The 27,920-nt window shown below is 38.4% G+C and overlaps 1 protein-coding gene across 8 annotated transcripts in view; it reads right to left on the minus strand.

Annotated features, from left to right (window-relative positions):
* Positions 1-5,329: 5,329 nt before the first annotated feature.
* The window catches only part of ORC3 (origin recognition complex subunit 3), a 38,014-nt gene continuing 15,423 nt past the window's right edge, over positions 5,330-27,920 (minus strand). For 5 of the 8 annotated variants that reach the window (XM_074819595.1, XM_074819593.1, XM_074819596.1 and 2 more), the window contains 13 exons: positions 27,628-27,787; positions 26,705-26,818; positions 24,823-24,956; positions 24,274-24,337; positions 20,918-21,034; positions 19,943-20,022; positions 15,880-16,013; positions 13,359-13,444; positions 12,791-12,888; positions 11,746-11,887; positions 7,844-7,960; positions 6,665-6,744; positions 5,330-5,482 (listed from right to left, as the gene is read on the minus strand). In XM_074819595.1, the coding sequence (XP_074675696.1) occupies positions 5,377-5,482; positions 6,665-6,744; positions 7,844-7,960; positions 11,746-11,887; positions 12,791-12,888; positions 13,359-13,444; positions 15,880-16,013; positions 19,943-20,022; positions 20,918-21,034; positions 24,274-24,337; positions 24,823-24,956; positions 26,705-26,818; positions 27,628-27,787 (1,432 nt within the window). In that variant the 3' untranslated portion in view covers positions 5,330-5,376. Of the gene's footprint in view, positions 5,483-6,664; positions 6,745-7,843; positions 7,961-11,745; positions 11,888-12,412; positions 12,600-12,790; positions 12,889-13,358; positions 13,445-15,879; positions 16,014-19,942; positions 20,023-20,917; positions 21,035-24,273; positions 24,338-24,822; positions 24,957-26,704; positions 26,819-27,627; positions 27,788-27,920 lie in introns of those variants that run through there. The other 3 variants (XM_074819594.1, XR_012622602.1, XR_012622601.1) reach the window with 3 other exon arrangements.

A 27,920-nucleotide genomic window follows, 5' to 3' on the forward strand; every position in this document is an offset into this window, starting at 1 on the left:
TCTGTTTGTTTTTAATATGCAGGTGGAACTTTTGCTTGTATGAATAAACTTAAATCTGAGTGTTTAAATGAAAACTTTATTTACTAGCAATAGTGGGTGGGTCAGAATTTTAGATCAGGAGGAGGAGGTGGATGAAAATCTCAGGTAGTTCTTCAGAGGCGAAGAAATCTTCCTTAGACTGGCTGTATTGTTTCCTGTTGTGGAGGTTTGCTTCATACAGAACTGACAAGAAACTGTTGATTTAATTTGCTGTGGCTGACTCAAACAGCTGTGCTTGTCTTCCTTCAGATTTGAATGACACATCAAAGGAGATCTGTTCCTAAGATAGAGTAGGCTCTTGCACCACAAGCTGGAACTACGTAGGTATTGGAAGAGCTAAAGGTGTGTGTGTAATCTTTGCGTTCAGGGTCGAGGAGTTTGTTGTTGGATGCATTTAGCTGTTTGCTGGCTGCAGTTGTGAGTCTCAGTGTGAATTACTGAAAAGTTACTACACGGCAAGTCTGGGTCTGTGTGCTGTGGGGTAGAAGTATTGCTTACCAAATGACTTGAGCTATCTGCTCTGGAGACTTCAAAGCAGTTTCAAAGTAATCCTTTGATTATGAACTGTTGTTTTCTCTAACTTACTATCAGTTTCTGGTTAAATGGAAGTCTGTTGTGTAATAGATCTTTTTACCATTTCAAATCAACAGGAGAGTTTTAGTTGAAATGTAATTGAAACTTCAGCTGGTAGAGATACACGCATTAAGTGGCTCATGCTGATGCTTATGATACCAGAGAAGCCATGTGACAAGCTGTAGTTCTTGGTGAACTTTATTCACTTAGTGAGATCACGGTTCAGAATTTGGGACATCACCACAGTATCAGAGTATTTTCTGCTCACTTTCCTGAAACCTAGCTTACTTAAATATTTGGATTCTTTTTAGTATATTTTCAGCATCTCAGAAATTGGGACTCTCTGTGAGACATCCGTCTTGGGTCTTCCGTTACTGAAGATAAAAACAAAACTATCAAGGCCTGTAATTCCTCTTGTCTGTCTCAGGGTTCTCAGTCCCTCTCCTCCTGTTCCTCATTTTTTTGACCTTTTATTGTTAACTTGCCCAGGGTAGGAAAACCACCATTTCTGGATGGACCACTACCCAAATTCCAGCGTCCTGATAAATCTGTTACCTGCAGATCCTTGTTCTGACTTGATAGAAATGTGTGTATGCCTAAGTGATAATTTGAGATAGGAGTAGAATTAAGATACCAGCCATTGTGATCATCTGCCTCTCAGCTTTTCCTTTGGGATATTAAGAGTTATTATAAGTAAGAAGTGATATCATGTTAGCACCCAGCCACTCCTGTGCTGTTCCAAATTAATGCATAATAAGCAGTCTTCTGGCAGATTAAATACAATGCCACCATGGGTGCTTATGCATCACAGCTCTCGTATGCTTAATTTTGCCTGTTTAGAAAATGAGGTTGCATTCTTTGAAATTTTTCATTTTTTAACCTGCTGCTTGTTCTGTCTTGGACTTTAAACTGGCTCCTTTCCCTGATCTCGGTGCCAGTATGTGATGTGATGAATTTCATGTGAAAGGCTTGTTCTAACAGGTGGCTTACCCTTCAGTAGAAAAATTGTTGGCTGCTTGATTACTGTTGAAAAAATTGGAAAATTGGGGTGCTGTGAGCAGCGGGCTAATGCTTAAAACCAAACTTGCTTTGGAGAGCCTCTTCAAAGGCTTTTGAGTCAAGTAGGAATGGGTAAGCTTCAATAACTGCTCAGTTCTTGGCACTACGTTTTGTGGTGGCCACATTTAGAGTTTTTTTGCAATTTGTATGAAACTGCAGTCTATCCAAAAGCAAAGCAAGCTGAGGACAGTTAACTGCAACTTAACAGTGTGAAACCAAAGGTCTTGGTTAACTTGTTTTTAAGATAGTGATGTGTAAATTCTTTTCAAGCAGATCTGAGTTACTGTATACTTAAAGAGCAGCATGTACATCCTGGCTGTGTGTTGATTTTTGTGTCTAGATGTGAAAACATAACTATAAGATTATTCAACATTTTTCAAGGTTGAAAAAGGAGATTCAAGCAGTCTCATGTGCTGATGCTTGACATCTGCCTGTGTACTCTTGAACAGTGAGACCATTAGCCGATTCTGGTTAGAAGCTGTGTTTTGTGAAAGCTCTCTTCATTCCTGAGTTGGGAATTGGGAAGGATTTAGCTCTGTGATTCCATGGTGGGGAGGAGAAAACTGAGGCTGGTAAAGTATTGAGTTTATGCTCTTGTGAACCAGAGCTTGTGACCTTTGTATTGGAAGCCATTCTCTGAGATGAAAAATGTGAGGATGAATGTTTGGCTTCTACAAGCACCTGGCTTACTATGCAGACAGTTGTAGAAACTAACATTTTAAAATTGTGTACATACTTGCAGCTGAAATTTCCTGTGTGTGTATTTCAGCTGAGGTATATGAAGGTGAGTTTGGAATATTTACAAAAAAAGTGGTAAAATAAATTATATGAAAGGAGCCATATGTAAAATTCATACTGTATAGCCAGATTATCTGCAAACAGAAGGCCTGGTGTTATTAGACCCCTAGCACCAGAATTTCATTAAAGAAGGGAAAGCAGAAGGTGCATTTTCATAGCTGTAGTGTCTCTGCTGTTACTGATGCTGGTTCAGAATTTAGTGATGCTAAGCTCTTTCCAGGCAGCCAGGACTCACTACAAAGTCCAGCCTCTGAACAAAGGCAAACTAAATGAAATTTTTGACCAGTTCTGTTTTTAACTGTCCTACCTTCCTACCCTCATTGCTGAAGAAAATGAAATTACACAGTACTTCCTAGGTGATTTTAGTTAAGTATTTCCCCTTTATACATCTTACAGTCTGAAGTGCCAAGTACTGAATTAAAGATTTGATCCCGAGAAAGCATATATAGCATAGCAAACGTGACTTTAAGCTTCAAAATTTGTTATTAGTGAAAGGGAAGAAATGGCCATTAGCTGTTAATTTTTCTGTTTTGATGCCATGTTGCTTGCACATTTGGGGATTAAAAGCCGCACACTGTTCAGGCTTGCTTCTCTTTATTTCCAAATATTTTACCCTCCAAAGGTGTGAAAGTTAGATTGGTGTGGGCTTCTCTGGCAGGGGGTGAGGTGAGGGAGGGGAGGCTGCAGGCAGGTGGCTGAGGACAGCTACGAAGAGCACTTGGCTCCATGTCCTCTGGCAGATGAGCCTGCGCAGACCAGCGAGCCATTTGGCTGTTTTGCTGCTCCTTTCCATTTGTCAGGTGTATTTGCAAGGTAAACAGGTGAGGTTTGGGACAGAGGAGGGCTACTCAGCACTCCCCTCTGATGGAAGTGTCTCATGTTGCTCTCTGCTGCTCGAGAGCCTTATGTATATGGAGACCAGGACGATACAGGTCCCCTAGCTCGGTCTCGAGTGAGGCACGATGGAATTGGTTTACTCCTGTGTCTTGGTGGAAGAGAGGAACTTTTGCAACTGCTCTGCTGAGATCCTAAAAATTCTTGCTCTGAGTTTTCATCGTTACATTTCCCAAGCTGTATGTTTAGGCAGTATAAAGGCTGATAAACTACTCATCCTCCTCAGCCTCTTAATTTGCCTGGCAACATTTAGAACCAGGCCCTCCCTGTGCCTCCGCAATTAGAGCAGTTGGGAAATACATGACTCCTGCCCTCTCTGAGGGTATTTAAAACAAGCCTAACCTATCTTACATACATTCCTGGGTAAACAGCCTGGTAAGTTATAGGTTCTTGTAACAGGACTTCACCCCCCTCCTAGTACAGACCAGGTTTATCCAAGTGATTCAATCTTCAGTGCTCCAGGCTATCACTTCCAGTTGCTTTGAGTAGGCTGAAGTGCTAGTGCAACTAAGTGGGAGCATCTGGATTCTAGTGGTGGCTGAACACATGCACTAAGAGCAGCACTTAAATGTCTCAGAAGGAAAGTAAAGCCTGTAATCCTCTCTTGGTCAGCTGAGGAAGTCTGGGAGTTTTTTGGAGGTACATACAGTCTTTTACAATAAATTAAGTAATCACCATTCAACTTTTGAGTAGGCTGGGAGGGACAAACTCTTAAACGCTTTTCTCTAACTGCAGCCCTTTCCTAGGTGATAAGGCTGACCTGAAGTCTCCACCCATACTGCTGAAATGCACGTGTTGTGGCTCTCCGGACAGTTTATCAATGTACAGCAGACATGCACACTGTTCTAGAGGGAAACACAGCTTTTCCCCTTTGGTTTCTAAGGCTTTTTTCTTGGTTGGAAAACATGGGACACTAATGTCAGCATAAACACATTTGCTCCCCAAACTGAGTCTGAGGGCAATAGGATCTGCAGTGTAGCTTTTGAATGCCAAAGAAGAGAGATGGGGCTGGTTAGGACATACTCGTGTTACTCTGATACCTCTCATCAGGTGTAGGTTTTTCTTAACAACCTCAGCTTCTTTGGGGACCAGAACTCCAGCAATAACCAGGTTTTTTCCAGCGCTACAGCACTTTTATTTGTGGCTTTTGTTACAGTATCAGGCACTGATCTGTGATTGGCTCTAGGCAGAGAATAGCAACAGAAGCAGCTGTGAGCCATTCCAGTCCTATTCCTACAAAGGGGACAGCACTGGTAACTGTACTTCAGGTGCAGATTTTACTACCTTCCTCCAGTGGGCATGAGTGCCATGTTCTCAGTCTGCTGCCACAAGTTCCCTGGCAGCAAGTTAGCTAGTGCTAATCAACTTCACCAGAAAAAGGGAATGATTGAAACAGTTTGCTTTTGCTCTTCTTAAGGAGCAAATATTTATATCTATCTTTAAAATTATTCTGCCCCTTTCTCCTCCTCATGAAGGAGTTTTCAGGGAGTTATGACCAGTTTTGGTTTGAAGAACATGCAGCAGAGGCTGAACATGGAAGCTTACTGTCTTTTTTAGCATACTGGTTTATTTATTTTTAAATCTGTAGTTCAAGGAGCTGGAAGGCATTTTATAATGATGACTCAAATCCTCTGAGTGTATAAGAAGCAAGTTAATAATCCTGCTTCATCACTTCTGTATCTTACACAGCCAGTGTTGTCCTTTTGGCTTGCTACCCTGAATTCTATCAGTACAGTGTTAAATATCACACATCAAAGAAGATTAAACCTGGCACAACAATACAGTATTTGGAACATGAGCATTAATAGAGCAGTACATTACACAGGGAGGCAAGTATTAAAAAACAGCATTGCTATTCAAGCCTATCCAGGCACCCAGAATGTATCTATCTCACAACATTCAGTCATCGTTGACTTTGACTTGGTATGCAGAGTTAGCAAGGACTAGTTCAGTGGGAACACAGCCATTGCACAGTGTTAGAAAGAACAGGTTTATTGAGATCTCAGTGGCACATTAACAGCCTCCCCATGTCAACCTTGCCACGTGGTCGGTTTTCTGCTTGCTAGGCTTTATGAAGCCTAAGAGTTCCAGTTCAGAAACAGCTCGAATAAAACGAGCACTAGACATCTCAGTCAAGGAAATCGAGGGCACTTTTTATGACGTCTGTTGATGGAGACACTGTTCTCTCTAGGAGGGGAAGATTTCTAAGTATTTCTATGTCCAAGTAAGCACAGATTACACAAAATGCGTTGCACACTAAAATTGTTGGAAATAAAGAGCAGACCATGATTTGCCTACAGAAGCACAAATCTTCAATCTGAGCACTGTTTCATTTGCTACATGCTTACAATGTGGCAACAAAGGAAGAGTTCCTTTCCCCACTGCTAAGAGAAGCTTAAAACCTACAAAGATCCTGATTTTGTAGTCTCTCAGAAGAATTTATACTTTCATGTCCCTTCACAAAAAAAAAGATAATTATAGAAGTTTTTTTGAGGTTTCATAAAACAGCATCACCTTTTCTTTACTCGCTATTCACTGTACCTTTCTTGCTGCCTTACTGACACTCAGCTATATATCCTTCAGTTAGTTAAGAGAATTTACTTTTGTGTTAATTACCAGTGGAGCTTGTAAAAAATGGAAGGCCTTATACTAAAGGAAAGCTAAGTATAGTATTAGAGCATATAAATATTCCTGTAGGTAAGCCTCCTTTTGTACAACTATTCCTTTCTTTGTGGCAGCACTATTGTTGTAGCCATGAGTTTTGGTTCTAATGCTCATCCGTTAAATATTCTGCAGACCTCAGTTAAGAATCTGGACAATGGATGTTTTGTGGGAACTAAAATTCTCTAAGGTACTAGAACTCACAGCTTCTACAGAGACACTACTTTTGTAAAGATTTCCTCTGCTAATGTTTCTGTCTTCCTCATAATAAATTACTGTCTCTATTTCTCCATCTGCTCACTAGGTCACAGTTATCCTATCACCTGTTCCCCAGTAATGCTCTCCCTCTATACAGCAGCTGTACCAACTCTCAGACGATTTAATCAAGTAGAATAGCTCCACTTGTTTTAAGGACTGTTGGTTCTGCTTCAGACCCAAACACCTCCTATGGACAAAAGCTGCTGTCTTAGTTATTTCAGCTGATCTACTTCTGTGACATTTTCAGTACATTAAAGCTGTTCAGTTGTCTTACTTTTCTGGAATTAGTTATCAGTCCACATAAGGCTATATTTTAAAAATCCTGGTTCATTAATCCTGTAAGCATCTGAATGTCAAATTTGAGAGAAATGAGAAAGGATACTGGATAATATCATCCACCTGGTCTGAGGAAGCTGCATCTGCATTTAGTCCCTCAGCTGCCATCACCACAGTTGAGAAAGCCTAGAAAGGGAAAAGCAGCACAGATTTAATACATTTCATGAACAGAGCTGCCTATAAAATAATGAGCTCTGAGCTGATGACTGTCGCTCAGGAGGAATGAGATTTTGGAATGGTAACTCCACAAGAATGTCAGTTCAGCAGCAATTGGAAGAGCAAGCAAGGTTACATATTGCCATGGCAGGATACAGAATGAAAGCCATCACTCTGCACTCATGTGCCTGCATTTTAAATCCCAAGACAGTTCTGGTCCCTGACCCATTCTCAGAAAAAACACAGAGCTGAAAAACATTCTCAAAGCGAGACTGCTTAAACATTCTGCAAAAAACAAAGGACACAAGTTGGCTGTGAATAAATCTATAAAATTGAGGGACAGCAAGAGGCTGGGTAGGAACCTTCTGTCCACTTTTATTTCTAAGACACAAACAAAACAAGCTCAGAAGAAGTAAAAGCAGACTCCTCTGCACTGCTTGTAGTTAAGCACAGAATTCCTTGCCAGAGGATGCTGTGGTTGCTGAAAAGTTATATTGGTAATGTAATCCAGGTAGGCTTAGGAAATACAGAGAAACCATTCCAGTTTAGGAAACTTTAGACTGTTACCTAGGGAGTATTTTGAGAATGTGTATTAATGTATGTTCTCTTGTTACACTCCCTCTGCTTTTGGTCCCAGTATGAGACAGGATATCAGGATAAAAGGACCTTTGCTCTTACCTAGCACAAGCATTCTCTCCAAGAGCCCCACACTTGCCAAGCAGCAGCACTTGCCTGTTTCCATAAAAGTGTCACAGAATATTTAAAAGCAAAGGGGGGGAAAAAAGGTAGCTTTGTGAAGCATAAAATCTGATCTGTGCCATACATAAAATAGAGGCAGAAGCAAAAGATTTTCACCAGAGTAATAATGCTGAAAAATAAATGATTCACAGTAGTCAGAGGAAGACTCTGTGGGCTGATGATTGGAGTTACTGGATGTTCTTGCACAGGAGAGATGGAGGTATGCCATGATTTAAGCTGTCAAAAGGGGCACTAAAGAAAAGCAGACATGCAGCAAAAAGATAAATCAGAATACTGAAAGCAGGTAAAGTAACTCTGCATTGTCACATACCTCTAACCAATCAACGAGATTGATTAATCTGCCACACTCCAAATGAAGCTTATACGCTATGCATATGTCAGGGGCTTTATTAGAAATGCTTCCTTCATCACTTTTCAATTCTTGATTCTGATGAAAAAAATGAAAGTAACTTTGATCAGTTTTTAATCTTGAACAATCTCTAGGGCTAGATATGATATTTCAGGAAATTCACATAGTGGATATTTTAAGCCACATGTTTACTGGATGTGTGTTTAATGGCAAGTTGATGGTACAAAGGAAAAAAAAAACAAAACAGGAAAATAAGAAAATATACCATTGGAAAAAAACCAAAACAAAACAAAAACACCTGGATACTTCACTCCTGGTGTTCGTTCTACAATTCTGTACACTTACACAGTCTCTAATGAGTGATTATCTGATTAGGCTTTTCCCCAATTCTTTTGCTAGTTCTATTTATGTATCAGAGAGAAATAATCTGTTCTGTGGATTCAGGAAAATAAACTAGTCCTGATTTGCCTCAGACTGTACTATGTAGAAAACAGAAAAGGGTCCCTTCCCCTCTGCCTGGCCCCCCACTGCCCCAGAGGAAAGAGGATGTCTTACTATAGATCTACCAGATGTACTAAAAAGCAAAATTGCTTCTCTCATCTCAGAGTTTTATCTCTGAAATTGAACAATTATTTCTCTGTGGCTTGAAACTCAGCACCTATAAAGGCAAAAATCTGATTTCTTACAAACTGTGTCAGGAAATTCAGGTCATCAGCACTGAACCTTTTACTTGAGAAGTAAAAAAGCCACTTGAGCCAGAAGCAAAAGTCTCTGTAGAGCTGCAGAAATTTACATTTCATATCCATTTTACTTTTTTTCCCAGTTTTCGGTTTCATGTACTCAAAGAAGTCAGCTCTCAACATGAACACACCCACTGATCATTCCTTTCAGTTCACAGTAGCTTTTGTTAAATGCTTTTATATGCTAGTAAAATGTGCCAGTTACTTTTGGGAAGTCTATAAAACCCTAGCAAGAATACCTTCATAAATAAATGCTTTTCAAGATAGGAAAGAAGGTTGGGCAAAGAATATAACTTTGCTCAAGAATCTCTAGCTTCCTTTTCATAGATCTCAATTCCTGCAATTTGTAAGACTCAGATGCAGTTTGGACTCTAGCACTTACGAAACATTCACAATTTCCAGAAAGCCTAATAAATTTCAAGTTTTATTTATTCAGTACAAGGAAGACAAAAGCTGCAAACATTAGGTTAATGTCTGTCAGTTCAGTCCAGATGGTCTCCAGATAAATTCAGAGTAACACAGCCTAAAACCCTCAAAATGTTACAATCCAGACATTAATTTACCAGACTGTAATTCAGGGGCATACCATAATAGTTTCAAATACTACTGTGTTACTAACCAGCACGGGTGAAATTAGACCTGGCTGATCTAGTGGCTCACCACTGCCCAGAGGGATAACGCTACGACTTTCGTTTCCCCTCTGCTACTTCTCTTAACTCTGTGGCTTCCTACACTTTGCCCTGATTTTCTAATCTTAAAGCCAGAACAGGTATCACAACCAAAAGAGGACACAACTTCGAGCAACTGCACTCTCCTGGCTCATTTGTAGAAATGAGAATCTAGCTGGACCACATGCAAGTGCCAAGAATGATCCAGGGAAGACATTACTGATTGGCACTGCAGGGTCTCTGCCAGCACCTGAACAAATGCAGCCTCACTTGTGACAAGTAGGCCAAGCCTTTACAGCACAGTGGGAGGGAGCTGCAGCTGTGTGCAGGGAAACCTCAGCTTCCTGAGGCAGCAGCACACGTGCTGTGTTGTCCCCACGAGGAAATAACTAGACTGACAAGCAGGAAGCTGCCCTAGAACGAGCAGCCAGTTGTGAAACCACATGTACAGCACAGAGGTGCTATTTCAGAAAGAATATGGGAGTGGGAGCAACCCAGAACACCACTGATGAGGGGTTTCTCTTGCTTGACCCTGCCCCCAGAGGCTAGCGAGGACCGATTCATACCTTGCCCTGGAATCAGTGTTACTGTCTTTCCCAAGGACCAAACACTAGTATCCCCTTTCCCTGATGTGGGAGCTTAATTGTAACTCAAGGACTTTCGTTTCACAGCAATCAAAGTATCTTCATGGGTAGTAGGGCTCATTCCTTGAGATCAATGTGAAAAATTGCCCTTCTTACCCAAGGTCAAGAACAAAACTCACATGACCATCTAAACCCCAGGAAGAGCCAAGATCAGATTTCCTTGCACTGACACAATACTAAGCAGTGTCTTGCCGGCATTCTAAGTTACAACTTGTTGAATTTTCAAGGGATCAGTGAAAACAGAATTACACTTTTTTTTGTGGTTTGTTTTTTTTTTTTCAGGGTAAGCATGATCCTTAGTTCATGTTTTGCTAAATAAATAACTGGACTGAATTCCTGTAAGAAATGCATCATATATTATCAATCATTTGCTGGTACTCCACTGAAGCAGATCCTTTTCTGTCCTAGACTTCTGGAAGGAACAGCTCTAGAGAACTTTGCTCTGGTCATGGCCCAGGAAAGTACAAGCTATGCAGAAGTCATGGATACAATTAAGAAAAAATATTTCTTTGACTCACATGGATTAAAATGCTAAGCAAGGTACGCAGCCAATACGGCTGCTGCTAGAAACTATGTCAATCCTTCACAATCTATTCAGAAAACATTGGAAATATGTTAAAGTATGTCAAAGAACAAAGTGCAGGATGACAGGGCTTTAGATCCTGTCAACTCATCAAAGAAAATACTTATTAAACACATCAGTAGGTTGGTTTTGCAAGCTCTCCTAATCTATATTTTTACAGGTTTTCTAAAAATATCAATTACTGAGGTTCATATTAGGTCTCTTTAATGGTAGCCCACTTGCTAACTACTGTTTTCACAAATAAGCTCTTTAAGTGGTTTTAGAAATAAGCCCTGCACACAGCAAAACCGACAACCCTCATTCAAATAGAGGCGCTGTGCCAACAAACCCAATACGAATCAGGCTGTAGATTTCAAAGACTGATCTTTATCAAGTATGATTCCTGATAAGTGTTGGCTTTGACTCAAGTAACATAATCATTCAGATACAGCTACAACTGATGTTTTCTTCAAAACTGTAATCAGGCTTATTTAAGGGAAATGTTAGGGCATGAGGATAACTCCAAGTAGCATCTATAATCAAGGACAAAAAGAAATGTACATTCACTCCTTTCCCAAATCCTGCTTTATTTTCTTCTTTTGGTCATCCTGTGAATTTGATTTATGAAAGAAGTGCAAAAGGGGCTGCTTTTCTTCTCTAGAAAAGGGCAAGGTTAACTAATAGAATCAATGACAATCCTTTTCTTGGAGTCAGAAAAGATATGATGTCAATACACAACATATTAAAATAAGTGTAAAAAGAACAAAGGACTCGTTCAAATATGCTGTATTTAAGCTATTGTTAATGTCATCACTCTGGCTGAACAGAGCCTTCATCTTACAGCAAGTCTACACAGTGAGGACTAAGCACCAGCCCTGTAAAGAAAGTCTCTGGAAAGAGCCACAGACACTATTTTTCCCCATGGACAGTCATCCCATTTGTAACGGAGGACAAAATTACTTTTCTGCTATGTCTACAGGAGAAAGAAGAGATCATGACTAGAACAGGCTCTGGAAAATGGATTCCCCATATAGAAGTCTTTCCGTAATTAGCTCCTTTATTTCAGCCAGATTCCCTAGCTCTTCGCAAAGTCCCCAGCTGCTTATCAACACTAACTTGCTGATTTCTCTGCAAAACAGCTGAATGTGTGCCAAGCTTCATGAAACAGCAAAACTAAGCCTTATACATCATCTCATGTGTAGCCTTCAGAAACTACTCCAGCACCACAAACAACTCATTTGTTCCTTACCTTCAGGTAGCGGTATGGGTTATTTAAAGCTGTATGAAGTGCAATCCTTGGGGCAGCATTCAAGTGCTCACGGAGAACACTGGCTGTGTTGAAATACGCAATCTCATGCAGAGTCTTGTGGTTTGCAGGAACAAGGTAATTTCTGAAAAAGCAACATGAGGTATGGGGGAAGGAGGAGAGATACAAAGCTTTACCTTAAGGGAAACAACAGAAGTCTAATGCAGTCAGAGACTACAAGAATGTACGTTTCCCAAGCAGTACTGACAAATCTCTGAAAGAACAAGATGAACAGTGCTCAAGTTGACTTTTAAGCAGGGACATCAGTTATTATCTACTTTACATCTAATGGATTTAGCATAGAACTCTAGCTGGGCCACTGACAAATTAAAAAAATAAGGGCAGCAGCTGAAATGCTAACAGTAGTCATGTACTCTACCCCACAGATCTTGCTTATCCACCTTGAGGCCTCCTGATGAGTGTCTGCTCATCTTTGTGTTCATACTTGAAGCTTTTTTCTTGGCACAGTCATACTTCTGTTAGCTTCTCTGCCTCCCCCCTTGCAAGACTCTATAATTAACAGTGCCTTCATCTCTTCCCCCACCCCAAGCCTTTCACATTTTCTGCTACAGAGCTGCCTCCAAAACCCTATCTGCTATGCCTTGCTCACCAAAACAGTTCCCAAAATGGATTCCAGGATATCACACTTGACATCTATACGGTTTTGTAAGTAGAACAGATCAGCAAAGATTAGGGTAAGAGCTCTTGACTTTATTTTGCCACATATACCCAGGCCTCAACTTTTTTCTGTAGCCAAAATAAGTTGGTCCATTCATGTGCCAATTACTTCTTTTAATCTATGGAAAAGAGATTTTTTTTAAAATTATTATTATTTTTAGAGCCCTCATCAAAGAAAGAATAGGAAGGAAAAAGAAGCGTGCTTCATACTGCAGGGACCAAGACACAATTTTGACAAGATTAACGTTAACAAAATTTGTTACAATTTATGCTGCAAACTAATGCAGGAATATAAAATGGGAAAGCTCACCTTACAAGACTGTCTATATAGTCAACAACTTCAAAACGAAGCATTTCAAACTTTGTCAGTTTCTTAGACCGCCTTGATTCCTTCAACTCCAACAAAGTCTTTAAAAAAAAGTGGTGCATAAAACTACATGGGAGGTAGTTATTCTCTGGAGAACACAGTCTATATGTTTAACATGTATAATTAATTTTTGCTGGCATGCCTTCACTGATGATGTTTGAAAGTGTGATCGTGCAGTTATTTTTATTTAGGTCAGTTCTCAAACTGGTAGGAGTTTGGGAAATTCAAAGAAATATGTGTTAGGCAGAATGTGTAATTTGCAAGTTAAACAAGAAGAAAACCCCTAATTTGCATTTTAAAACCCTAGTTTATGTCAGATATTTTCTATAATTTCTATGCGTCAGGTGGCCTGACATACATAGTTGGTACTTATTCATTCATTTTAAAGAAGAGTTACTTATACACAACCTTTACTCAGAGATCCAGCAAGCTGGGAAGAACTAACCATGGACAATTACATCGTAAAAGATTCAGTTAAGGAACTAGTCAATAAAGCCTACGCAGGCCTAACCTTCTGAAGATGATAAAGGTCTGTCTTCTTCTGGAGCTCCTTTTGTGACGATACGGACACATCTTGTTCTTGGAAAGCTTCTGCTACTAGAACAAAACTAATGTTTGATATGTGGCGTAAACTTTTCCTGACTACCTATAAGCCCCCTAACCCAAGCAATCTGAGAAGTGTTCAGTTACTTGTTCACACATACCCAAACACAGCCAGCTTTTGAGTCCTGCACCTTGTAAAATACTGTTTAAAAAAGGAGTCTGCAGTGCAGCTTAACCAACAGTAATTAAGTGACAGAAGCAATTCAGCCCTGAGCAAAGATCCAGCATAAGCCTTGCCCATCACTTGAATTCCGCTTATGTCATCCTAGGTCATACTCTCAACATTTATAAGTTGGACAGGTTAGTTAGTACTAGATACTACTGATGCTTTAGGAGTGTTCAAAAAGCTACACACTGCATATTTTTTCCTTCTCATGTGCAAAAAACCACTAAGAAATGAGTTCTCTATACTCAGAAACTGCCACCAGAGCAGCAAACCAAAAGCATGCTAAGGTATTTCACTGTTCAGTCTTATTCTCAACTTAATTTATAACAAAATTTTGTTTTCATAGCCGTCTAGTCTGTTGATCAACTGCACCAATAATTAGTAGTTTACAGGTAAAAACAAAGAAGCAAAAACTCCCAAAGCACAATCAATGCCATGACGAGTGATAATCAAAATCAAGACAAAAGGTAACTAGATTTCTTGCTTTACTTATGAAGATGGTAATAAGATGGAGATTCTACCTACAGATGACAGGTAAAGCTCCAATCAGCAGTGACAACCGTGATACAAAAAAGCTTTTTGGTGACCTACATAGAATGAGTTGGTATTTTCCAGTGCCCTGTGGACATTTGCATTTGTATTGAAGACTTCAAAGCAGAGAACTTCCTCTCTTCACTACACAGATATATTTTTAGATATTTTTTATCAAATCCTTCAGGTCAAAATAGATTGATCATAAAGATACTTTGTTTCCTCAAACTTCATGGTTTTTTTTTTTCCCCAGTTCGTTAGACAGCTGGGAAGATGGACTTTGCTGTTGTTAAAAAAAGAAAATATTTTGGACTATCCTTTCACTCTAAGGGCTCTGTGGGAGATCTGGGTACATAACATTTTTGGCAGACCTCTGAAAACTCCCACTAAAGATCAACACAATCACAGAAGCAAGACAGGAAGAAGTCACCTAACTCAGCAATCTATTCATGTAAAGTTTATCTTAACTTCCCCTTGTCACTTTTTCATTACAGCTTAAATCCACTTTGAAAACAATCTAAGATCATTCATGGATTCATTAGACCTTCTCTGCTTTAAAAAACAACTTCAAATCCTAACTGAAAATAAATACTGCCTTCTTCGTTTTAGAGTTCTGTACATCCCTGAATTCCCAGTTGTTCTTTTTTATTTATTCCCTCAAGGTAAAAATTCAACTACTTAAAAGCTTTTTGCTTCAGTTCTTTTTTTCCAAACTAGATGAACCTTTAGGTTTTCCATCATAGTTCAGATTCTTCAGTGATGGTATCTTCCATGACATATACAGCTTTTTCAGTATTTCTTGTACCACAGCCCTGCTATTAATGCATCTATTCAAATATACATGGTACGGGCAAGAACCAATTCTTCTAAACAAGCCTCAGTTAACCCTAGAGCATTTCATGACTGCTTTAATATTAGACTGCATTTGGTGGCTTATTGCCTACTTGTCCAAATGCTGAGTAGCAACCACACTGATAATGAACTTCATTTAATATGCATAAAACAGACCAGATGATAACCACTTCATCTTCAAAAGGGAATCATAGGGGAGCACTTCTCCACAGTTCAGGGGAAGCAATGAAATTCCTATTCCAGAACACTGGAATATGTTATATTCCTACTTCAGAAGGAATATGGCAGTTTCTGTTAATGTGCCTCTGAAAGACTGAAGGCTGCTACTCATTTGCCTTACTAAACTTTCAAATATGTCCTCTACCATGAACAACCAAATGTAGGGGCCTGACAAGTTACAGCATGTCAGGACAGCCCTGACAACTGGCTCTTGGTGTCCTAGCTCTTACATGAATTTAACTGAAGGAACAGGTGAAAGAACTTTTTTATACATTTGGATTAAATACCATGTCATAAGGAAGTCTGCTCCTATTTATCTTTCAATATCTGTTTTTATTTGTTAAATGTTTTTAATGATTGCAACATCTGGTAAAATGCTCAAAATATACACATGACCAATTTAGTGAGTAATGTTTGCTGATCTGTCCAATTTCTTAATCTTACATCACTCTTCTGTCTTATAAAAAGCATGAACCACATACCAATAAAGAATATAAACATTTCCTAATTTTGTGCATGTATTTAAAAAAACAAAACAACTGAAAAATCTGATGGTTTCAAACAATGACAGGTTATCACCAGGGAAGATTATACTCATGGGTCAGATTATAAAACAGCTTTCATATAATCTGCAACGGAATGTATGACGGTACACACCCACCTTCTAGTTTCTGAAACTGGGTCAAGAACTCCTTCAACTTCTCTACTGTGTTATCAAACTCCTTTCCAGAAGATGACACAAAAATTTCCACACATTGTTGAAGCATGGTTACCAAATCAGACTTATTCAACATCCTAAAAGACACAATTGTTGGCTGAAGTTGAAATGCAGAATGATGAAACAGCTTTCAATGTTCTTGGTTGAAAAAAAGTTAAAAAGTAATTTGAAAAACTCCTTTTAACAGATAAAACCTTCAAGATCTCAAGCATTCAGTCTTGCAGTAAAGTCTATTTTTTTACTCGCTGTCATTAACAGAAAGAAAGAAATCAACTTGGATAGATGTCCTTCACATTTTCCTGCAGAACTGACAATGAAAGGTTTTCTAATATTCTACTTAAAAACACTTGCTGGATACAGAGTTATAATTTTTGAAACTGAGTGAGGATAGAAAAAAAATGGTAGGGTTCATAACATTCCCAAGAACAGTAAATGAAATGGTAAAAATATCAGATTAGTATGTATTCACACATCCACAAAATCCATTACTCTGTGATTCAGAATGATCTCAAACAAAACCCAAATTGCTGCTTTCTGTATTTAATTGTATAAACCTAACCACTAGAATCCCAGAATCATTTAGGCTGGAACAGACCTCTTGAGATCACCTAGACCAACGTCCAGCTTAGCATTTACTTGCTTTTAATGATTTATTAGGGCATTTTATAAATGTCACCAAGCACTGCTCAGTCTCAGAATCTTCATTTAAAAGATATCAAAGCAAGTCCTTGCAAATATCCATAAATGAAATCCAGAATTACTGCCATTGCATCAAGCCAGTACCATTACACATGCACGCAACCTTTTTCATGCACTGCGAGAGGTTCCCATTGCTAAACACTCTGGTTCTGAACAATCACACATTTGTAATAGCTGCTGTTACTAGGAGCCCTTCCTAGCCTATTCTCATGTTTTTGCTTTGTCTTATACAAAACAAAGGTGCTAATACAAAAATAAAAAACAAAGGTGCTAATAGTTTAAGGATTTTAGAAGACACAAAAACCCCCACAGCTACACAAAAAAAAAGGAAGGATGACAAAAGAATGAAAAGATGGTGATCAGTGTGTCAGGCAGTGGGTCTCCATATCAGCTACCTAAGCACTGACTAGCAGAGATTTAAGATTTAGAAGAGGCTGGGGAAGCTTTATGGATGTCTGGAGGGACAGTTGCAGTTGGAGCTCTAGTTTCTAACTGGCAGTTGATGCTAAATACTTGTAAAGGCTAGAATTTGAAACTTGTTTATCTGATTCAGTGTCACGGACTTTGGCAAGTCAGGTGTTGCCTTCAGATACACTTGTTTGTACTGAAAAGTATCAGGAATTAATAACAGAAAGAGTAACCTTGACCACACAAAAGGCCAGAAAACATTTTGAAACTGTCTTGTAGAATGTAATGGGTAAACAAGATAACCTTCCAGGCCAGACAAAACACCACAATAATTAAACACCTAAAAATGGAGAGAGAATAACCAGATCTGGAGATCTGTGAATGGGAAAGAACCTTTTGGGCTTGAGATTTTACTGCAAGGTATGCCACGTATCAGAAAGTGGGGTTAAGATTATAATTCACTTAGGAAATAGACTTAAAGCAGAAAGGAAGATCTCGGATCACCCAAAGACAGTAAACAAATCTGATTATTCAGAGACAAGCTATGAAAGAGAAGAAAGGAAGCTAGAATGAAGTCCACAGAAACTCCTGAATGCTGGAAGTGGGCAATCATCTGAAGAAGTGATAACAGAGATGGGTCAACAACAAAAAACAACAGTCACGGAAGGGCAGGACTGTGATAAGCAATATGTGACGAATGGAATCAATGATTAGCAGAGTACAGTATCTAGACAGAAGACAATACGTCAGACAGTCCTCAAAGTTTTACCACCTAAAAGCTTGACCAGATGTCCCAGCCAGTTAGCTCCCCATAACCAATCAAGTGAGACACTTCCCAACATCTCTTAATCTTACCTCTCTTCTGAGTGGATTAATCCAAAGTGAACTAAAGCTCATGCACTCTCCCTGTCTCCCCATGGTATTTTACAGACTCTACACAACTAGATTCAAGCAGAATAACTCTTGTCTAGATTGCTAAAGTTACATCACCCGAAACACCACCTGTGGTGAGAGCACTTTTAGCAGAAGGAATAAGTGCCAGTCCAAGGAAAGGCTGAAGTAGAGAACCAACCAACCAATGACAAAAGGAACTCAATGCAACAACTGAAAATCACACATTCAAACACAATTCATGAAGGGCAAAAGAGAGGCTTTGTTAGAAATCGAGAAATAAGCAGACCAAAAGCTTCTCTATTTTTCACTTTCTAAATACAAGGAAAAAAAGCTTGACTCCAGAAAAACAGTGAAAAGAATAAGGAATGAGAAAGGGCAAACGTAAGAATATCAACAAGTGATGTGGCCCCTGGGAAGGCAGAGATACTAAGGAACAGTGAGTAACTTCCATACCTGAGCAAAGAGGAGAAAAAAAGACAACTGTGAGTAAAAAAGGAGGGTGGGGTGGGGGGTGGAAATCACATTTTATCATTTTCTTCTAAGAGACAGCAGCAAGATTCTATGCAGAAAAAGCGGAGACAAGAGGAAGTATGTGTAAAATGGAAGACTTAAAGTTAAAAGCTGAAAAAAATAATCAGAGCTAGAATCCCAAGTATCTGAAGGAACTGTGTTGAAGGAGTTCTGTTAGAAAAATGACAGAATGCCCGATTAAAAAAAAAAGAATTATTATCTATGAAAGGAATTACTGTGATCACTGTATTTCTATCAGAAGCTCCCACAGTGGGAGCCAGGACCAGAAGAAAAACAGGAGGGAGATGAACAGATAAGAATAAAGGGTAAGCAAGCCAGAATCTGATGGCAGCATCAACTTTGAGACAGGAAAAAAGGCAGATGAATTCAGAATGGAAGAAAAACTAAACATAGGAGGAGAAAAAGGAGAGGAAAAAATAGCCAAGCATTATTAGAGATTACAGAACAGACAGTACAGGAAAGCGAAATGACGCATTTGTGGGCAAGAGATGATAGGTGAGTGCAGTCAAGATTCACGACAGTCAGAGAAGGATTAAGAGGGCAAGACTGTAGAAATGACAAATAAGGCCTGTAATCCTTTCAAAGGGATGAGGGTAAAGAACATAGTGCAGTGGCGATGCATAAGAACCACTCAGTATGGCAAAGGTACAGTTTGAAGTATATGTCTCCTTGTGTGTATGAGCCCAGAAAGTTATCCTCCACCCACCACTGACATGGTTTTTCTATGCAATTTTACTGTCAGACACATCAAACCTCACAAGCTCAGAGGGTCTTGAAGAGGCTGTTACAGCAACGGTGTTACATCAGCTCCTTGTGTGACAGAACCGATGTATAATCTGAATGAATGCAGCTATCAGGAAACAGCCATAGAGTACGTTTAAAAGTCCGTAGCGGGAACATTGCAATTTAAGGGTTTTCTATTAAGAAAGTTGGCTTGGATGACTTTTCCATTTTAAACACTGACAGACAACACAAGCATAGGCTCTCCTAAAGTCCTAAGATCACAGTAAAACAAAAAATTAACTCAGGCCCTGTACAAACTGTTAGAGAAGGCAGAGGGAAAGCAGTAAAATAAAAAAATAAGAAAGGCCTCAGCTACTCATTTGGAACAGATTCTAATTTTCACAACAGATTAAAATTTAGGCCAACTAAAGCTAATAATTTGGTTGATAATATCTAACATAATCATACTTTAAAAGACAACACCAACTGATGTTCTCATTCACACACAGTAATCTCAGTGGTTTCAGCATAATTACTCAGGGCATAAGAGATACTAGAACCTGGTTGAATTTCATGGAAAATGGTAGAAAGACAAAATGAAAGCAGCAGTCAATTATACTTGCAAACAATCCTACAACTAGCTGCAAACAGGTGATATACTCAGCTTTAAGTGCCAGAATAACCGATGACTGATATTCTCCATGTGCACAGTGGTATTAAAACAGAATGGAAAAAAAAAAAATTAAATTACCTTGCTAGCTGAAGAGATGACTCATACTCCTCTGTCTCCCACACTTGGTTTTCCAAACATGCACAGTGCAACTCCCTGATCTGTCACGCCGAAGGTGAAGAAAGGATAAAGTGTTTTACAAACAAAGTAATGCGTAACTCTTACAACAAGCTTTTCAAAGTTATATGTAATTCCTCTGGAGCTTTTTTTCCAGAGATGCAGAATGATTGCAAAAGAAATGAGAGCATTTAGTATCTTACAGAACTAAGCTCCTAGTGTTGCTGGAGTTTATGTGTTGCTATGCACCAGGTTTCAAACAACTAACATTCAGATGAAGATAACTGCAGAGAACAGAGAGGAACTCCAATCAAGTGCCCCAGCTAAAACATCTTTTTATTCTCAAATACTGGGAAAGTTCATGCTGATTTTGTAGTTAGGGACAGATTCTAGTAACAGTGTGGAATACATTCAGAACTGACAGCATGTGCACAGAATATACTGCTCTTCTAGCAGCAGCAGCAGAAGAAATTGCTTAGCATGAGAAGGTGGATTTAACTACATTAGAGCAATATGGCTATTAAGAGCAATCATCACTGTTCCCTTACTATTGTTTTATTCTGAACAGGAGGTTGCTAAAACTCAGTCTCTTCATCTGAATTTGATGAGTGAGCTAATAGGTGGTAGAAGAGTGTACGCTGTCTGCAATGCATACAGATAATCCCAAATGTGGGAAAGTCAATGTGTGGATTTTTTTGCTGATCTGTGCATCTGCTTCCTCCTGGAAACTCCTTCCTGTTGACTGACAAGGTATCATCCATGCCACTAAAGAAACCACATGCTGTTGCCCTCTGCCCTTAGCAAGAAAGCATCTGTCTAAGAAGCAGGGGGCAGATCAGCAGAATAGTAAACAAAGAGAAAGAATAAATACTTATTCCAATGCCATACTCTGAAACAAAAAAACCCATGTTCCACTAAAATGGAATAATAATACATCACCTGCTTGCCCAAAGGATACTTTGGAAGAAAAGATGTGAAAACGTGAAGACATCTCAGAACTGAAAGGTAATTTTCATGGTAAACATGCAAATCCTCCAGCAACTCCTGTGTTGTTTCCTACAGTAACAGAGTAATTGTTTAATAAGTCATTCTGACACCCATTAATTTAAAACTCTCATAAAGTACTTAAAATGACTGACATTATGGTGTGCTATGATTTAAATCACCAGTGTTAAATTAAGACTACTATGCAAAAAAGCTGTATTTCAACAGTTCACTGCAATGACATTCCACATTGTTAACTTTACTTTCTTCCTCCATCTCACTGGAGATTTTTTTATTGATTAGTATTATTATTTTACAATTTTCAACTGTATTTAGCCTTTAGATTTGGTATTCATCTCACAAAAATGAGACTATACAATATACTTTTAATAGGCAATGAGAAATTATATAGCGACTTTCACTCAAATCCTTGTTATTTGCATTTTTATATTACAAATGCATTTAAAAATTTATCTCTTATGTTGTGGGTGGCTGCTGTTTTTATTAGTTAGGTACACATAAAAAGTTCACGCAAAATAAAGAAATGCAGTTGCTGCTCCTATGTGCTCTCAATTTGACTTCTGTTTATTCATAGGTTAAGAACTGCATAAAAAAAATAAATAATGTATCAGGAAAAAGAAATTATTAATGGCTGCTACTGAATTTACTGGATGGCGTCTCATTATCACCGGCCTCCCATGGAAGCACATGTAACACTTCTGGAAAACCACACTCAATTTCTGATAGCTGTATTAAAAGTACTTTGTGAATCAAAAGATCTTCTTTCACCTGTCTTCAGTTAAAAGAGGAAAAAACCATAGGATTCTCTACATATTTTATTGCCATTTTGTTCAACTCTGAGCAAACTATTCCAAATGGAAAAAGAAAAATAAAACAAGCCACTGAAGTTCTCTAAAGTTAATATGAAACAAAGGGTATCAAAGATTAAAAAAAAAAAGGCAAAACCTTATCTGCAGGCAATATAAGGAAGTACTGACATGTGGAAAGATTAAGTGTCATAGTGCAAAGATTGAAAGTAACAAAGACACTTCATGCTGCAGAGAGTTTTCTGATGTTAAAAAAGTTCGAGATCATTAAAAACCTTAAAGACATTTCTCCCTGTTTATCTATTAAAATGTATGGGTCATTGATATAACAATTGTTTAAATGACTTCCAAGACCTTAGGGTAGATACTCACAAGTTTGTGTTTTAATTCTAAGCAGAATCATTAAAAAAATAATTATCCCTACCAGAAAAAAAAGCTAAGAGAAGAAAACAAGTTCTCTTTAATGCTGCTACACCAATCTTACTCCCCCAAACTCAGAGCATTACAGCATCTATATTTCTGTCATCTTGTTTCCCAGCTCAAGACTGATGTAGTTAATACAGATAAATAACAATGCAGTAGGACTATATATCTTGCCAAATAATAGAGTGCAAAGGCATATTCTGTTTTAGAAGAGTTTTAAAACAGTATCAGAAGACTATGCAATGTTATCTCCACAAACATAGATTGCCATATTTACATAATTTCAAAGGAAATTTGCCATGAAAACTTTCAGATTTGTAAGTAATTAACATGTAAAACTGCTTTTAAAACTGATCATTCTAAATAGGTGGAACTCTTCCTATAGTTATTTTTAAAAGTGGCAATAACATGAAATATTAATTACTTCTGACAAAGGGTATTGCAGGTTTAGGTGCTAAGCTTGAACAGCAAGTTTACCAGGTCCTGAACATGAACAGTAAATTTATATGAAGTAGTACCATAGTGACTTTGAAAGTGTTTCCAAAGCTCGGAGTGATACTGTAGATGAGTATGACATACAGAATAAACAGCACCTCATTAATGCAGCAGTAGGGCCTTTTCTCCCCAAGCAGACTATGCTGCCAGCTTGGCAATGCAATAATAGTCCTACCCCTATTGTAGAGATTAGAACAAGTTTCTTCAATTAAAATTTGTCAGAAGCATCATACACACATAAGCACAAGAATTCCAGCTTCTTTCCTAAACTTACAGAATGAGGTTTGTGAAATAAGGAGTATATTATTAAACACATACAGTTTAAAACATATAAAGTTTAAGCTGATGGTATTCAGCTTTCAAAGTAGCAGCCCATTACATGGTCTTTAAACAAAGAAATAGAGTCTCAGCTCCTCATTCCCACTCCTTCCCTCCTCTTCCTTCAACAGAAGCGTTTATACAGCTGCAGAGTGAACTGCATTGAGGTAATCATTCTGCAGAAACAACTCAAGAAAAAAATTCTCATGTCTTGTCTTTTTTTTTTGGTCAGGTTACTTTAATTGGATTGTTTCTCTGATTACATTCATTGCACAGCCATACAAGCAGTTGTGCTGGCACATTTGCTGAGGTGTGAATAAACAGCAAGGGAACAGTAGCTTCAGCTATTTTTCCCCCTGAAGACTATGGTCATAATACCATGTCTAAATCATGTATCGCCTTGACTACTGTAACTGTGCTGCACTTGCAAACTTGCCTGCTACCAACCTCTCTTCCAGCCATTACCATTGTTCTCCACACTTGAAAAGTCCTTGCAGACCAGGAAGCTCTGCTAGGATAAATTAATTGCTTTACCTCTAGTAGTACCATTTGCCTGACAGGTTAGCTATGCTTGAGAACAAGAGTTAGGGGAAACCCTTTACCCTGAGCAATGCTTCCACTGGGAGTGGTTCTGCTGGTGAAAATAACCAACAGATCTTTGTTGGTGAATTCCTAAAGGGCTCACAATAGTAGTAGCCTGACTTTAATCACTTGAGGAACCTTCAGATAAACACGTAACATAAATTAAAGTTTTAATCCTGTACGACATGTAGTGTGAATGTGTGCCTCAGGACCCAGACTGCCCTACTGAGTTCAATCAGAAATTACACAGAGGGTACGGAGGATTAAGGGCTTATGAAATAACCTCCAAGATTACTTATTCGTTCTTCAAACACTGCACTGACTTTCCAAACACTTTCCAAGAAAGTCAGTCTGATTAAGCATTAAAAAAACAGGCTGTAAATAACCCTTGTAACCTTAAAGCAGTTATATTTCTAGACATAGCTAAAAATTGATATAAGAAAAGTTGGACAGCTTTGTAGAAAGGTATACCTGGCAACCCTAGAGATTCAGAATTTTGATCTGCCAAATCCTAATTCTTTGAATACTGGACAAGAAGCACAGTGTGTACTGTATGAAAGACGTTATACAGAACTATACATCTTAGTCTTGTATTCTATTATGCTCTGCAAACTAATATATTGGGAAAGTTATTTTTGCTTTTCAAAGACATTCCCAACATTTTACCTTTAAGTAGGTGTCTTCTGTCAGCAGTGCAATCTGTTTCTCTGATACTTGACTTTCCACATACCTGATGGCAAGAAAAAACAAGAACATAAAAATTATAATGTAAAGTATGATTAAACATTATAGAGTTAAAAAATTCAAACTTTATACTTCTATAAGGATTTCATTGGAAAGACTCAAAAAGGGACAGTCAAATTCAGCAAACTGAAAGGCCACTCCAAAACCCTAGAGATGCTGCTCCAAGACAGCTTAACAAGTTCAAAAGTGATTTATGGTTATTTGTCATAATAGCTTTTTTCTGTGTTAAGAACAAGAGGAAAAAAAAAGTTCAAGTGCTTACACATCACAGAAGCTGTACTTTCTAGACCAGAAGATTAAGGTCTCCTGAAATTATTTAGAACTGTCCTCCTTTTGATCGATTTACCTTTGTTATAGAAACATATGCACAAGTGATCTATAGTTTTCAGGGAGCTGCATTTACAGATTCCTCTTATCTTCTTTAAAGCTGACTAAATACACAATTGTCCAAAAATTTATTTCTCCTTTTACCTTCTAAAAGAGGGCAGTTTTCGAATGTTTTCACACTGATCATGTGATAAAGAATCTGCTCTCTTCTTAGCATCTACCAGTTGGCAACACAATACACTAACAGGCTGGGAACAGAAGTGCTCCACAATACAGAGCTGAAAAATAAAGAACCAGTGATGTTAATAAAATTCATCCTACCTGCTGTATCTACCTTTTAATGCTTTCTTATTAATACAGTGCATATACTACAACAGTAGTAATGGTATTCCTTTAAAAAAAGAATCATTACAGTTCATAAATATTCCATGAGTCACTACAGGACACTGATTATTAAGTTTTAAATAGTCACATAATTATCTTTTTTGCTGTATGTGCTATTTATTTTCAGTACTTCAACTTTCCCCCCTCTTATATAATAGTAACTATAGCTTGTCAAGTATTTTCTATTCACTTATGTGAATTACTGCATTCTTTAGGTTACATATTCATCTCCAATGCTCACAAATAACACAGAGTATATTTAAAGATATGAAAAGCAACTATTGTACACAAGCAAACGTATCACACATCCTGATTTCAATTTCAGTTTCATGTACACAAAAATACACTGCTAAGCTCTTACTATGTGTATGTACAAATGTGCTTTATAACTGATTTCAACTGCACTAAATGTTTGTAGCATCAGGGCCTTGCAGCATAGTAGCATATACTCATCACATCTATTCTAAAAAACCCAGACTATCTCACTAAAGCTTTTAAAACATAAAAACTGTCAAAGAGGAAAGACTTCTTGTCAGGAAAGTTAACATCACTCCTAGACTTAATGAAATGATGGTGATCCCTTGTATCTATCATTTAGGAAACCTGATCTGAAATTGCTTCATCCTTGAATACATTTAACACACAAGGACACAGCTATGTGCTGTCAGGGTGAGGACCTCTATTTTTGTATCAGGCCAATGGGTGACTCTTTCAAACAAGAGGAGCTGAAACCTATGAAAACCCGCACAAGTCTGTCTGCAGAAAGAGATACTGCAGCCAGGATATCCCTCCTGGCCACGTGTAATCACTGAATCTTAGATATCAAAGAATCCAAGACACTCTAAAGGTATACGACACTAAAAGGGCATGTTCTACTAACAGGTTCACACATGCAACCAGGCAAGAAAGAAACAATTTCACAATCCTGCATTACAACAGATTACAGGGACTACAAATTCTCTGGAGAACTCTTGTCTGCAATCCACATAAGCTACAAGGAGACTCAACAGAAAAACATCTAGATATGAAGACCTATGTAAGCCAATAAAAATATAATTATCATGCTCTGTGTAGACTCCTTTTGGAAACCCTGAAGTCTTCCACTTTTTCTCCTGAGAGGGTAAATGTAACTCCCGCACTGTTACACAGCTGCATGGAGCACAAGCACCACCTAATCTGAGGCACAAAGTAGGTGACCCTACAGCTTCTATTTCCCTGAAAAGGTAAGAAGCGTGCATCCAGAAACTGTGGCAGAAGAGTTCAAGTGGGGAAGAGACACTGCTGTAGCCTGCTCACACCATGACAAACCAGAGGACAAGGACCTGGTACAGAGGAGGATCAGAGCTGTCAAGGGTGTTAGAAGCTACAAGTTAATCGATAGCAAAATACAGGTCTTCCTACCCACTAAGGCTGGTTACCCTTTTAAATGTAACCTTTAAATATATTTTTTTGTGGCAGAGTAAGCTTTTACATGCTTCTTCACACCTGTCCTACACATTATCTGTTAAGGCTTTAACTTTAAAACTGTTTCCAAAGGATATTTTTTCATCCAGCAAGATTAGGACCTAAGAAATCTTTCAGTGCCTAGTAATTACCATTTGTTTTCATAACCATAATTTGAGTTTGTGTTACCATTGCCTACCTGAAATCCTTTGATAAAATTCTGGACAGAAAAATCATGGTACAAGAATATGTTGATGAGAACCTGCAGAACTTTTTCACCCAGTTTAAAGGGAAACGAGGCTCTCAGAAGCAGCTAAGGGAGACAAAAAGCAAAAGTAGCCATAGCAGAAATTCTTTCCTGAATTCAACTCATCAAAAAACACATATACAATGCGGTACAACTCTTGGTATGTGTTAGCATTCAACTAAATGAGATACTAAGCACACTGCCAACTTCTAAAAACAGTATTTCTACTAAAACATCGATCAAAGATTATTTTGAGTTTATTATTTCACCACATTTTTGTAAGTACCTTTCCCTAATATGCAACATTTGAAATTAGTTTTGCTTAACGCTATTTTTATTTTTAAAATTACAAACAGAACAGAGATTGCTGTAACCACTAGGGATACAGCTACTTTCAGTATGTGTAACAGTGATTTTGGAAATCCCGCACAAAGTGGTGTACCAAGAATTGCACGGACACAGAGTCTATATGGCTTGAGCATTTGAATAACTCTGCTCATTTTTGACAGGCGGCAAAATTCAGGTTGGACTGTATTTTTTCTATGTTTAAAGCTATCTTTTTCTGGAACAAAGTAAAACTCGAATCAAAGCACTACTTTAAGGAAGAGGTGGGAATGTCAAAATGTAATTGGCCAAGTATGTATGCACAGATGTCAACGGAAATGAAAGATGAAAGCAGGTGTGTGACTGTGTCTCAATGTGAGAAGGAAGCTTTCAGTATTAAGCTGCTCAGCAGCTTTAAGTAGAAAGATCCAAAATCCACAGCTCTCAGGAACAAATTCCATTTCAAAAGCTCCAGACAAACCTACTTTTGAAGGCCACACATGTACACTGTGCTTGAATACACACACACTCCTGTTTAGAAAGGGAATTACCTTGTCAATTATAGTAGACAGGTGGTCCTTACAGGAAAGGGACTGGAAAAGCTCTATGCACAGCAGAGAGGAAATAGAGTGAGGAAGCAGGCTGTGGATAATCATTGGAGATGTAGCGATTCCAAAAATCAGTACTAGAGGTAATTCATGGATATGCTGACTAGATCATGGGGAAGGAAGAAAAAAACCATAATAGTTACATTATAGATAATCATGAAACGCATTATGTTCCTACTACAGTACTGAGCTTAAATGCAGTAAGGGGTAAATGAAAAGATTTGTTGCCAGTAAAC

The sequence above is a fragment of the Strix aluco genome, chromosome 3, assembly GCF_031877795.1.
Source record: "Strix aluco isolate bStrAlu1 chromosome 3, bStrAlu1.hap1, whole genome shotgun sequence".
NCBI classification, from domain to species: domain Eukaryota; kingdom Metazoa; phylum Chordata; class Aves; order Strigiformes; family Strigidae; genus Strix; species Strix aluco.